This window comes from Elephantulus edwardii, unplaced genomic scaffold (genome assembly GCF_000299155.1).
Source record: "Elephantulus edwardii isolate Elephantulus edwardi_28Jun2011 unplaced genomic scaffold, EleEdw1.0 scaffold00153, whole genome shotgun sequence".
Taxonomy (NCBI): domain Eukaryota; kingdom Metazoa; phylum Chordata; class Mammalia; order Macroscelidea; family Macroscelididae; genus Elephantulus; species Elephantulus edwardii.
The window spans coordinates 2,898,068-2,912,556 of record NW_006399903.1 but is presented as its reverse complement, the minus strand read 5'-3'; the positions used below and the strand labels follow the sequence as shown (position 1 = coordinate 2,912,556).

General features: G+C 48.8%; 1 protein-coding gene across 1 annotated transcript in view; it reads right to left on the bottom strand.

Moving 5' to 3' along the window:
* Window positions 1-14,489, bottom strand: part of TRIO (trio Rho guanine nucleotide exchange factor) — a 404,313-nt gene that overhangs the window by 107,842 nt on the left and 281,982 nt on the right. The window contains exons 33-34 of the mRNA XM_006895017.1: window positions 13,494-13,636; window positions 12,625-12,724 (exon numbers count right to left, since the gene is read on the bottom strand). Coding sequence (XP_006895079.1) covers window positions 12,625-12,724; window positions 13,494-13,636 — 243 coding nt within the window. The remainder of the gene's footprint in view (window positions 1-12,624; window positions 12,725-13,493; window positions 13,637-14,489) is intronic.

Here is a 14,489-nt window from a genome sequence, read left to right as displayed (position 1 = left end):
TGGAGCTCAACTTCTAATACCTAACAGTAAATGACCCAATTCCATTACTCTGAAGAGTGACTTTCCATTCCAGTGATCTTGCTCACGGTTGCACATTTTTTGGTGTGGGTTTTTTTTTAAAAATTTCATTTTATTTTATTCCTCTTCCCCTTGCTGTATACCACTGAATCAGATCCGACCGGCACAGGAGGAGATTTCTCTTCCTTCTCCAGCGAAGCATCTGGTGGATTCAAACTGCGCACCTTCAGGATTGTGGAGGGTTGCACGTTTTAAGGACTTGATCACGGGCTCCTTTCTCTTCTGCATTCAGTTTCTGAATATCTCCATGGTTTCTGAGGCTCACACTGACGCTGGTGAAAAGTCACACAAACGGGAAAGATGCTTCACTTCGGCAACTCACAAGCACTCCAGGCAGACGGCCGTCAGGGCCAGACACCACGGGGTGATGCGCTTTGAGGACCACACCAGCCCATCTAACACGACCTCAGGAAACACCAGCATCCAAGCTGTGACACTGCAGTCTACAAAGACTGGGGACGGCAGGTTGCCTTGCCCCATCCAAGAGGAAATACCCTCTCCTCCGGTGAGCGAGCATTCAGCACTGGCCATGCAGAGGTGGACTTTACAGTCTTCAGGTTTTCATTTCTGCACTAACTGTGTTAGCCTGTTGTCTGAACCTGGTTAATGTCTGTAACTTTGTGGGGCTTTCTGTACAGGGGACTTGGGTATCTCCAGAGGCCCTGGCCCCATGCGCTGTGAGATGATGGTGTCAGGTGACCAGATCGTGGAGTCCTAGATAGACAACAGCCGCACCTGGTTTGAATCACTGCGCTCCGGAGACGTTCCAGCACGTCCTATGGAGGAGAGGGCTATCCCCTCGTGCAAGGCAGATGGTGTTGGTCCGCATTGCAAAAGTCTCCACTCTGGGGGCTCAAAGTCCAACGTGTTCCTGACTGGTTGTACGTGGGTGCCTGGCCAATTTTCTGACAGCAATGCTCAAGGAAACGGGGAGTGTGGGCTTTTCAGTCATTTCCCTCTCAAGAACAGCATGAATCAGCTGCTGGGAGCAGCCACAGCCCACGGCCCGCTCCCTCAGTCACTCAGAAACCTCACAAAAGGGCCTGTGGTTTCGTGGGTTTCAAACACAGCCAGCCAAAAAAAGGGAGGACTTGGTAGAAGAGGACGGGGGTGTACAGATCCATTAGTGGAAACTGTTAACGAAAGAAAGGCCACCGTTGGTGGCCAGAACGATCCTAGACAAATGGCGAGGCCCCACCACTTTCCACCCACCCAGGTTTCTCACTGGGCCCCTGCCTGCAGGCCCGAGCTGACGGGCAACCCCCCTGCTCAGACCACAGTGGGTTTATGCAAGGCCAATTTCACAGGGAAGGGCTGACCGCGGTCGTCTGGCTGGAACCAGAGAGAGGGCTGCTGTGGTGACGAGGCTCTCACACGACAAACAAATCAACGAGGAAAACCATGTCCCAAACCAGCACTTTACCAGGACCCACTGCAGTGGAGTCCAAGTCCCAGCCACAGTGACCGGGGTCAGTGGAAAGAGCAAGGACCTGAGGGTTTCCTGGGCATATTTACGGGCGCAGACGCCGAGGCTCTTCTTCTGCATTAGTGTGGCTGGGGGATGATGGGAACCATTGATCTTTAGGTTAAAAGCTGAGTGTTTAACCTCTGTGTAAGCAGAGCCCTTCAGCTCACCATGGCTGGCCTTCTATCCAGATGAGAAACAGTGAGTGTGGTATCGGGCAACATGTGAATGTCTCTACTCTTTCAGAGGTGAAAACAATCCCTGGGGGCCTTTCATGAGTATACTTGACAGACATATTACCATGAGAAGTTGGGTGTAAAGCAGCTTCTGTTTTAAAGATACAACTAAAAAAAAGCAAATACGGCAAGCTCTGGTGGCCTAGTGGCAAGAAGCTGCACTGCAATCCCAGAGGTGCATGGTTCAAGTCCACTAGATGCTCTGCTGAAAATGGAGGAACAACGGCCTCCTGTACGAGTCAGATCCGATTTGATGGTACACACACATTAAAAAAAAAAGCAAATATTCCCTATGAATAAACCAGGTGGTCCAGAAGACAGCTAGGAGGGCCGGGAGTGTCCAGGCTGCAGGAGCCAGGTCAGGCTGGCCTTGAGTTCCTGGGGCCACGTGTGAATGTGAAAGTGGAGTATCGAGGGGCAGACGGAAAAAGAAGTCAGACCAGGGATGAGGCGACCGGGGCAAGTACTCTTCTTAACCCGCGGGACTGGACACCAAGGACGACTGAACCCAAAGCATCCTGGCGGCTGGACATCCTGAGAGATCATGACATGGAACACATCTCTTCTTGTCTTTAATGGAAGGAGCTATGGTGGTGCAGGGATTAAGTGTTAACCGACGGGTCAAATGATAACAAACAGGTTGTTTAGCATGAGGTTGGTGGTTTGAGCCCACCAGCTGGTCTGTGTGACAAAAAAGAAGCAGTCTGCTCTTGTTAAATTTACAGCCCCAGCACCCACACGGGGTTGCTGATCATCTTCCGGGGTCACTGCTGAGTCGGCGTCGACTGCACGGCAGTGGACCCATCTTTTTCACCGAGGGGCTGGGATCTGAAGGACTCACTCCTGGTAGTCAGCTCTGCAGCTGGCCGGGCGTCTCCCCAGGAAGAAGAGCGACGGGTCAAATCCACCAGCCTCATCCGCGGGGTCGGCTTCGTGCATCAAACGGAGAAGACCCAACTAAACACATTTTTGGGTGCTCCGCAGTTTTCTTAAACACACTTGCTACACTTCTAACCAGATGTTGCTGTTTTTTAAAAATATGCCTTTCCTTAGAAAGAAAAGAGGCACTGTATTTCAGCTTGGGACTTTTGTTTCACATTTGGGTAACTAAAGTATCTAAGGCTTTATGCTCACTTGGTGATCTGATGAGAAAACTGTGATTTGATGTACCATATAAAAAGCAAGAGTTTCTCAGAAAAACAGACTAGTGAAACAAAGAGGGAGAGGCCACAGACGTGCAGTCCCTCCCTGGGGCCCTCAGCTGAGGGAGGGTGGGGAGGTGCTGTGTTCTTTGTGTCCTGTCACAGGGACCATGGCACATGGACTGACTGGGACACATCTGTGCCCGGAGGCCCTTCCTCTGGAATCTATGAGCTCACTGAGAAGGGGGTTACAGTGCTGCCAGCTCTCCAGGACTGAGGGACTGAACCTCAGGAGCTGGGAGCATCAAGCAAGAGTTTTCTTCTCCTTTGGCACCACTGCACGTTAACCACTGGAGTGCTAACCCGAAAGCCAGCGAGTGCTTCAGACTCACCAAACATTCCACAGGAAAATGATGTAGCTGGAAAGACTCGCCGCCCGGGAGACCCAATAGGGCAGTTCTCCTCCGTCCTGTAGGGGGCACTAGTGGCCCAGTGGTTAAGAAGCTGTGCTGCAATCTCACAAGCACACGGTTCAAATCCACCAAATGCTCTATGGTAGAAGGATGAGCAGTCTCCTCCCGTGTGATCTGCTGCCTCCGAAAACCCTCTGGAGGGTCAGCTATGAATCTGTTCCGACTCGAGAACACACAAGAACTCTGTCTTGTAGGACTGCTGAGTGGGGAAGCCCACTCGGGAGGCCTGGGCTGGGCTTGGCCTTGGCCTTTTACATCCACTGAGTCTGCAGTCTCTAGCGGCTGGACACCCCAAGCAAGAACAACGAGCGGTTCCTTCTTGGGACCCTGCAGCTTCTCATAAACACCATTCTCTAGCTTTGAGTCCTGCAGACACAGGCCAGTACTGATGGAATTGAGGAACAGTTAGTCAGGAATGGGGGAGGGAGGAGGAAGCCACTTTCAAGCAAAGACACAGACATGGTGACTATTCATTCAGTGCTCAGGACCCAGGAGAGACACTGCGAACACTCAGTCCTGTGGGGTGAGTGGCACCGTGATCCCCATTTACTGATGGGAAGACTGAGGCACAGGGCGGCTGAGGTGCCCAGAGGTTTGTGTGGCTCGAGCTCTTTTTTTGTTCTCAACCACCTGCTGCTGGGGTGTGTCACACATTCTAGGCGACAATGTGGTTCCCCTGTGAGGAGGGTCAGGTACCGGGCGTCTCTGCAGTCTGGGTGAGGTGGAAACTTGGACTGTCTTGAGAAAAAAACCTGAGGAGGCAGGAGACCCATATGTCGTCAGGACTGTTAGGTGCTGTTGAGTTTGTATCACTCTCAAGGACCCCACGCCCAACTGCCCGAAATGCTGTCCTTCTCCTCATTTCCACTGCGTTCACACCCACTACTGCAGTCACTGTGTCCATCCGTCTCACTGAGGGTCTCCTCTCCTTCAATGATCCTCCACCAACAGGTAACATTACAGTAAATGGAGAACAGACAAGAGTGGTCAGTGACTGCACATTCTACTCGATCCATGGTCAAAGCATTCAAAAGAATCCTACTACCCAATGCAATGGGCAAACTGGTCGTGAAGAAACTTCAAGGAGCAAGGATGCCACTCTAGAGACTAAGGTACGGCTGACCTAGGCTGTGGTGTTTTAAATTGCTTCACAGGCAGGTGAAAGTTGGATAACAAATAAAGCAGACTGAAGAAACATTAATGCCTTTGCATTGTGGGGTTGGTGAGGAATACGGAATATATCATGGACGCCCAAAACACATCTGTCTTGAAAGAGACGCAGCCAGAATGCTCCTTGCAAGCAAGGATGGTAAGACTCGATCACTCATATACCTTGGGCATGCTGCGAGGCGGCGCTGGTCGTTGGAAAAGGACATCATGATTGGAAAGCAGGAGGCCTGGAAGAGACCCTGAGGAACGCAGACAGTTCTGGAATGGTCAGGAGGCTGAATTATCTCCACTCTAGCATCTTTTGGAAACTTCTTCAGGAGAGTACTGGTTACCTGAACGCAGTGCCAACCTCGCAGGGAATGGGGACAGGCTGGAGGACACAGTCTTTCCTCCCTGAGGAGGGTTTTCATCTGTTTCCTGACCACGTTCCTAACGTTAGGAGTTTGGCGTTTGGTTGCCATCTGCGCGTGTGCAGGGTAAACTGCTCCACAGGGTTTGAAGGCTTCCAGCCTGCAAAGGTCGATCTCCCCCTTGCCAGGTGCGCTGGGCAGGACTGAAATTTTACCACCCGTAGCCACACACTTCACTGTGCTCCACGCATGACCCTCAGGACGGTATTAAACAGGATTATTTCGTTTCTCAAAAAATGTGAATTAAGACATATTTAACGACACATTGGCAGAAATGACTTTATACTTTACCTCACTGGTAAACTTCAGTTATGTAAGTCCAACTACATTTCTGTCTGGGCTCCCAGTGTTAAGAAACTGCACTGAAGTCCTGAAGGGACATGGTTCGAATCTACTATCTGCTCTGTGGGAGATGGATGGGTATCTCCTTCTGTGTAATTACCTGCCTCAGAAAACTTGCCAGAAGGTCAGCTATGCGTCGGTCCCAATTCGACAGTACACAACAACAACAGCAACTAACTATGTTTCTTATAGAATGACATCTGACCTGACGGAAAATGCAGGTTGACTTCCTCAACTACCATCCCCAACCCTATACTAGAGCTTCACTGAGAATAAGAAGACACCAACTACCAGCTTCACGCCTGTTTATGCCATGCATAGCCTCAACTCAAGTCTGCACTCATTTAAAAATAAGACCTGGATTGATTAATGGGCGCTCTGGGGACACAGTCTGCAAGGACTTGTGTGTGAACCCAAAGGCTGAGCCTCTCAGGAGGTTTGAACCCATGAGCTCCACCATGGGAAAATGACGGGTAATCTTTTCAGTGAACTTTACTGCCTCTGAAAAGCTCCTGGAGGGTAGCTGTGAATCGATTCTAACTCAATGGCAGTGAGCTTTGAGTTTTCTGAGCAGGGACAGTGCTCAGGTCCTGACTGAAAGGGTGACAGTTTGGTCCCACCAGCCACCAGAGAGAGGAAAATGTTAGCCATTTGTGTGCATAAAAATGGAAAGCCTGGGGGGTAGTTCTCTCTCTGATGGGGTTGCTGTGGGCAGAATGGATGTGGCCAGACGATGATGCTCGCTCTCGCCCCCTGCAGGCCAGAGCTGGTCCCTGCACAGGGTGCCTCACCTTGCCCAGGTGATCTTGTCTTCTCCATCTCAAGACACAATGGCCCCCGCTTATAATAGCAGCCTACACTTTCCTTCCCTATTTCCTTACTTACAAAGTTTAATTTTATGAAACACATCAGATTACTAAGACAAAACCCAAAAGAACAAACCTCTCCTTCAGGTTTCTGAGGCTGTAAATGTTTATTATATGGGAGGCGACTGCCCATCTTGGAGAGGCTGGTGGACTTAAACTGCCGACCTTTGGGTTATGAGGTCAATGCGGTAAGAACTACAGCACCGGGGCTCCTTAATAAGACAAAACTACCCTGACCCACTGTTGCTGTGTTCACTTTGGCTCTAAGTGATCCTTCCTCGGGGAGGCGGTAAATCTTCACTGGAGTTCATGGCTCACCTTTTTCCATAGGAGCATTTGGTGGATTAGAACCACTGACTTTATAGTTTGTGGCCTGACATGTTGGTCACTAGGCACTGGGGCTCCTGAGAAAACACATAGGAGAGGAAGCATCTTAAAAATGTGTTTTTTAATATCCTGAGACAAATGTATCTTCAACACTGGTGTGGACAGGATGGGAACATTCAGTCCACGCTGCGTTTTCTGGGCTCTGCTGGCCGTTGCTGGGTGGCCTGGTGCAGGTCACGCAGCCTGCTTCGGTTTCCGCAGCGCCCCGAGGCTGAGTCAGCCAGCTCCTCCCGGCCTCGGGGATGGAGTCAGGAGAGATGAGGGAAGGCTCTGGCAACCGCTTCATTTCCTTGAATTCCAAATGACATTTTCATAAGATCATGTTATCAGCCCAAGTACCGTGAGGGTCAGCAAGCACTGGCGCTAAGCTCACTTCTGGAACAAAGAGATGGTGAGTTTCAAAAGTGATGTTTTCCAGGGAAGAAATGTGCTCACGGCGACACGTGGTTTGTATCTCTGCCTGGCCGAGGCCAGCCCTGCTGACAGCGCCCCCCTGGGAGGAGGGCGTCTCCAGCCGCCCTCTTTCCAGACGCTTCTCCAACGACGTCTGTGCCTCAGCTGAGAATTACTAACAGCTTGGGTCAGATAACTTTTTCCTTACGTGTCCTCCAAGAGGCTGAGTCAAAACATCCCCCCACCCAATTTCTGAAATGGGACCAAATTCCAAGATAACGACTAATTCCTAACAGACATCATAAATTAAGTTGAGCGGCCTGAGCCTGGTTAAGCAATTCCCCGTGAGGGGTCCATCTGCCTGTCATCACAGGCCATATTGGGGGGTGGATGGGTGCGTGCGTGTGTGTGCGTGTGTGTGTGTGTGCATGTGGGGAAAGGCCTGGAGACAGAAGAAGAGGGATGCCATCCAGGATCAGGGAAGCTGGATTTAGCAAAAGATGCAGCTCCCAGCTCTTCACAGCGTCCTCTCCCAAATCACGGATCGACCCTGTGCATTCTCACCAGAGATGCATGAAGAGGGAGGTGGCTGAGAGAAAGCTGGTCTAAATGCAGATGTGGTACAAAGGCGGGCACAGGTCTCGTAGCAGCACGGGCCTTCTTTTTAATAAAACCAAATTAGTATGTATTTCCTCTTCAAAGAGCAATTCTGACTCATCTTTCTTAAGTTGTGCCCTGCTTATTCTCGTCCCAAATGCTGATCACGGGAACTGAAGAAGATAATGAATTGCAGTCACCAATGGGAGACATTGAAACCTTCCTCCCCCACCGTCCGTGGTATTTTTTAGCCTGTCACGTTCATTTAAAATTCCACCCTTCATGCTGTGAGCGCTGGAAGACCTTTTCCAGAAATCCTGGTGGATGAGGCAACGTGGACCCTGAGGGGATTTTCTGAGCTCAGGAATTGGGTTAAGAGATAACCCAGAAGAGGAGGTCAATGGCAACTGGGGAATTATCTCCCCAAATAAAAGATTTCACATGCACTTCTCTTACAATGCGAATCTCCCGGCGGACCTGCAGGGTAAAACGATACATCCATTTCTGCAAACCTCTGCTTTCCTGTTAGTGATTTATTCTTCCTTTCTCATTGGGTACCAAGAGAATTTGCTGCTTTCACAGCAATAAACCCTGAGCATAAGGTCTTGCTTTCCCACAAAAGTTGGGCAGGTCTGGTTCCAAGTTCATGGGAACCCTATTGGGTTACACTGCTTTTGTTATTAGATTACCCCCAAGTGGATCCCAAGTCATAGCGACCCTGTGACCAGCAGCATCAAACGGCCCTGGGTCTGCACCACGCTCACACCTGAAGGCCACGGGTGCAGCACTGTGTCAACCCATCCTTCAGATTCTTCCTCCTTTTTTGCTATCATACCATAACACATATCTGGAGTAAGACTAGTTTTACTATTCCAGACTTCGGAATACTGCCTTATTCCTGTGGGAAAAACCTCTGAGAATTCTGACCAGACACAGTCCCTGGGACTAGGAATGCACTTGGCGAGGTGGGGAAGGAGGTGGGGACACCAGCACACGAAGCCTCTGTGTGGCAGAGGCCAGGCATGGTGCTGGATGTCACCGTGAGGGCCCAGATTCCCTAACACACAGCGACCTACTCCTAGACTTCCAGTTACGTATGCTGTCATTAGCTGTTACGGAGCTGAGGTCAATTCGTGGCACTCCTGTGTGCCAGTGGGCGGTGAGGGGGTTTTCAAAGGCTGTGACCCTTCAGAAGCAGCGCCCTAAGATGGTCTTCTGCGGTGCATCTGGGTAAATCTGAACCACTAACCTTCTGGCTAGTGGTTGAGGGTTCAAACGCTCAGAGCACCCAGGGATTCCACTTCTACACTGCCACACACGCCTGTCTGTTATATGGTGGGTGGCTTGAGGGTTGCTGTGCTGGGTTAAGCTATACCACCAGTATTTCAAATGTCAATGGACCAAGGCGTACAGGCTTCAAGTGGAGTTTCCAGGCCAAGAGAGATGAGGAAGAAGAGTGTGGTGGTCTCTTTGTGAGACAACTGTGAGTATTAGAAGAATCTTGCCAGATGTAAGGTAAGTTCCCCAGGTTGGGAGGCACCCAGAACGCGAATGGTGAAGCAGACAGGTCAGGAGGCTCCAGGCCTGGGGAAGGACACCATGCTTGGTAAAGTGGAGGGTGAGGGGGAAAGAGGAAGACTTTCAAGGAAAAGGGCTCCCAACGATGGGTTCCGGCACAGCATGTCCGTGAGCCTGGCACTGTTTCGTTCTGTTCTCCACAGGACTGTGCAGAGTCAGAGGTGACTTGAATGCTGCTAATATGCACAATACACTCACTGGAGGCAAGTCCGTGTGACGGCATGAAGCTAAAGGTTGGTGGCCTGCATCTACCCTGTAGTTTCTCCAAAAAACTAAAAAAAAAAGCCTGCCCATCTGATTCCTTGAGCTACAGTCAACAACCTGTGGAGCACTTCTAACACACAGGGCCACTCATTAGTCAGAGTCCACCGGGCTGGCCATTCGACCCCTCCGAGAGAGATGACCTCCTTCTCTGATCACCTCCAAGAGGGTCTTCACCAACGCTCAGAAGTGACTTCTACAGTGAAAGCCCATTAACTTATTATTAAGCTGTCACATTTATTTCTAGGGTAAACCCAGGCCAGTTCCATGACTATCCTTCCCTGCTTGGATCCTCATACATGTTCTACAGTAATGGTCTTATACAGTATTTATCCTTATGGGACTGAGTTAGTTCACTCAGCGTAACGCTCTCCAGTCCCTCCCAAGTCAGTGATTTACAAAATCATTGCTGCTGCCTGCTGCATTGTGTTCCATCATGTGAATGTATCATAATTTCTCAATCCATTCGCTTGTGGTTGGACATTTGTGCTGTTTCCATGTTCTTGTGATGGTAAATAATGCTGCTATGAACATTGCTGTAAAAGTCTCCATTTAAACCTCACTTCTCATTCTCTCAGGGTATATTCCAAGCAGTGGAAGAGATGGGTCGGTCATACGGAATTTCTATGTTCAGCCTTTTGAGGAAATGCCAAATTGCCTCCCAAAGCGGCTGAACCATTTTACAGTCTCACCAAAAATGCATACGAGTTCCCATCTCACCACATTCTCTTCAATATTTATTACTTGCTGTCCTGTTAAACTTTGCCACTGCTTCTGGGGTGAGATAGTCTCTCACTGTGGTTTGGATTTGCATCTCTCATATTGCCAGTGATTTTGAGCATTTCTTCATGTGTATGTTGGCCATCTGAATGACAATCCTACCAGAAGCAATCTACATGGTCAATGCAATCCCAATACAGATACCAAATTCATTTTTGAAGGAGATCAAAAGGGAAACTGTAAAATTTATTTGGAGAGGAAAGAGACCCCAAATAAGCAAAGCACTTCTGAAAAACAAAATGAAGCAGGAGGCATAGCACTCCCTGACCTCAAAACTTACTACACAGCATGGTACTAGTACAATGAGAGGCAGTTAGACAAATGGAACAGAATTGAGAATCCAGAAATGGACCCATCTATCTATGTTCAATTGATACTGGACAAGGAAATAAAACCTATCAAATGGGGAGATGACAACCTTTTTAACAAATGGTGCTGGCAAACTGGACTGCTACCTGTAGAAAGCTGAAGCAAGATCCACATCTCACACCATACACAAAAATCACCTCAAGGTGGATCAGAAATTTGGGAGTAAAGCCAAAAATCATAAAGTTAATCAGAGACAAATTGGGATTAAGCTTAGACGGTCTAGTCTATGGTATAAAGAGACTTCCAAATATAGCCAGAAATAAACAATCTTGAGAGGATAAAAGTGATGAATGGGACCTTCTAAAGATTAAATCCCTGTGCACATCAAAAACATTTCCCAACAGAGTTAAAAGAAAACCTACTGACTAGGAGAAAAACATTTGGCAATATCATTTCAGACAAAGGTCTCATATAACAAATTTACAAAATCATACAGGGCCTCCACAAGAAAAAACCTGATAATCCAATTACAAAATGGGCAAAAGACAGAGAGTGTTTCTAACAAGAATGTGATGGTGGGACCAGCGTAGCCTGAAGCTCTTACTAAGAGCTCGTGAGGTGTGCTGAATGGAGGTGGCTAACACCTTAACACCGAATGACCACTTGTTCTGATTTTTATCCCCCCAGGTGGAAGTAGGGCACAAACTATTTACAGAACTATCTCTGTAGTTCTGAGAGAGAGAGAAAAAAAAATAACCATTAGTACTCTAATGAAAAATTTCTAAGTTGTGGCTTTGTTTTCTTTTCTAAATGGAAGAATACCTATGGGGCACCAGATGCCTGGACAAATCATTAATTTTATTATTTCTAGTCAGAAGAATATTTGCTGAAGGCTAGTATATTAGGTGCTGAACAAAATAAAACGAGAGATTACTTTCATGCTATAATCCTTTTTTATTCCAAGCACTTCAAGTTCTAGGACTTACTGCTCTCTGAACTCAGAAAGTAGAATGAGGGGGGGGGAAATATAATTACTCATACTAGAACTACCATGAAAATGAAATCATTATAGCAGAGCAATAGTTTTAGAACTTACTTATGTCCTGGAAATCACAACATTCAATACCACCAATTCAACAGTGAGTAAAAAGACTGAAGTTTGGTGAGGTTAGATCTGAAATATCCCTGAATATTTAACACCCCTCCCTGACAGCAAAAATTTCCAAATGACTGTGAGATCAGATATCCCTTCCTATGAACTTCCTGTCTGACTTCCCATTCCTCTGGACCTTGGAAACACTCAGTGAAGACGAGAATAAGACTTTTACATCGCAGTCAAGAACTCCTGAGAGCAAGGAACTCTTGACAGTTTGTCCACTGCTTTTTGACCCTTTAAAAATCTTGGTCCAGAATTCTTGAAAAGTAACAGCACATGTAGATATGCTTGCCTCTGGCTTTCACAGAGGACTCTGTGGGGGTCTTTCTCTACAATGCATGCTCAGAATCCCAAATCCTATGTTGAATTCATTAGCAGAATTTTTTTTGGACTCTAAGAAAAGGGGCATCAAGGAATCTCTTGGCCGATCCTGTGAGACCAATAGTTTCTGATAAAATTCAGCTCTATCCCCCAGTGGATATCACTGTTGGGGGCCAAGACTTGGGGGGCAGGGTTGTCCTCTTTTGTGTTCTGCTCTCCCCCCAGGTTCTGAGAAGGCACCCTCAGAGCCTACAGAGCGGACAGGGATCAGCCCCCTGACCGCCTTACTTCAATCAGAGCAACTCTCCTTCTGCATCGTGCAGTTCTGTGAGATTTCATGATCAATTACAGGCTCTTCTGCTTAAAGAATGCTATTAATACACAGCCCCAGAATACCCTGGCATAAAACCTCTGCAAGTGCTCGGGAGGCGCGAGTTGGGAGAGGCCTGGGCTGTCTCCTGGCCCTCAAGGTTCCCATTTCCTTAGCTGGCCCCCCTGATGTCCTGACCCAGCCCCTGAGAGCCAGCACCATTCGTGACAGCTACTGTGTGAGCAGCCGGCAACCTGCTGGCACATCCAGACAGGCAGGAGCTGCTTCCCACTGACTCGAGACTAGCGGCCGTCTCCCCCCCGCCAAGGGCCAGTGCCCGCCGCAGCTACCTTATCGCTGTCCAGCGTGTTCTGAGATGTCCGGGAGGCGATGGAGATGGTGTCGGGCTGGCTGCTGCCGTCACCTTGGCTGTCCAGGTCCTCGCCGTCCCTGGAGACACACAGAGACTTTCAGTTCCTGTCGCAACGGGATTTACTTTCCAGGCTGGTAAAGGTCGGGCGCGTCTGGACAATGAACAGATCTTTACAGAGAAGGGCAGGCCGGGTTTTTTCCTAGCCATTGTGTCTAATTAGAGTATCTGATTCAATCCTCACAGTAATTAAAATACAGTTGCTATGACGATTTCTATTTCAAGGTTGTGGAATATCTACAGGGATGCAAGCTGTCAAGGTCATGGTTAGGAAGGTATCCGGGGTGAGACTCGAACCTCAGTCTGTCTAATTCTCAAGCCCCTGCTTTCACTGACCAGACGTGCCCTTCCCCAAACCCAGCGATGAGAAGGAAGGAAGGCGTACTTGTGAGGTCACGATATGCCCGACATAAGCCTGGAACTTAAGGCCAGCCCCAGGGACACCTCTGCAGGGCCAGGCATTTGCAGCCTTGGGGGGGAACACTACTATGTGAACCCCAATCCCCAGGTGCACATGCAATACCTACTGGGTGGTTAGGCAGTCTGGAATCAGCATACCTTTACTGTAAGTTTGCAATGCCTCTTATCCTGATAGTTCAGACGCACAGCTAAGAACAGAATTTCTGCAAACTGTATTCTTAAACAGTCCTCCAAACACCAGGGGCTGATTCCAGAGTCGCCCTGACGCCATGCCCAGTGCCAGTGGCACCGTCACCAGGGCAGTGGGTGGAGGCTCCTGCCCGCATGCCTCAGCTAAAACGACGTCTCGGACAGCCCGCGTGCACCCACCTCCTGCCCTTCTGCCTCGTGGCCGGGGCGGTCTTGGGGATGTGGATCGGCTCCTTGAGGGCGCCCTTCAGGTGGATGGTCCGCTCCTGAATCACTTCCCGGATGTGCTTGATCCAGTCCTGCTTGTTCTCGATGCTGGAAGCCTTGAACAAGGGCGACACTGGTCAGGACCCACACTGGACACTCACAGCATGCCACCGTGTCTCACTCAAGTCACAGAGGAAATGACCACTTTTCAGCACAAAAGTCTCAGGCCTGATCTGCCTTCAAATGACCTTAATTTTTTTAAAATATTTTAATTTATTTATTTTCATTTCAATGAACATCTACAGAGATTTTGGAATTCCATTCATTCATTGTTGCATGACCTTAATTTTTTAAAAATGAAAATCATTTTTGTTTAAAGCGTATGTGCTATTCCAGATCTAAGAATACCCAAGTAAGACCCTTGGTGAACAAGAAAACCCAGTAAGCCTGAAACTAGAGTTCTCTTAGTGTCCTAAAGAGAAACTGAACTCACTGCTGTCAGGTGATTCTGACTCCCGGCGACCCTCTGCTGGGTTTCAGAAGCGGCACACCTCTGAGGGAGGGGACTGGCCATCTCTCTCCCCCCACAGAGGCCGAGAGGTTTGAACAGCTGACTCTTCAGTTAGGAGCCTCAGACGTGAGGCACTATGCCAAATGCTGTTGCGTACTGTCAAGACGGAACCGACCCACAACTGACCCTCCAGTGGGTTTTCAGGGGCAGTAAATCACACAGGAGGGGATGATCCTCTTTCTCCATGGAGCACCTGGTGGATTCAAACTGTGCACCTTTGTGTTGGCAGTATGAGTTCTCACCACTAGGCCACCAGAGAGCCACTATGTCAACTATTGTTGTTGTTATGTGCCATTGAGTTGCCTGTGACTCATAGCAACCCTGTGCACAACAGCTCTCAAATCTGCTCTATCTTGTTTCAATTTCATTGTCTCCAACACACTCACTCCCGTTACCCC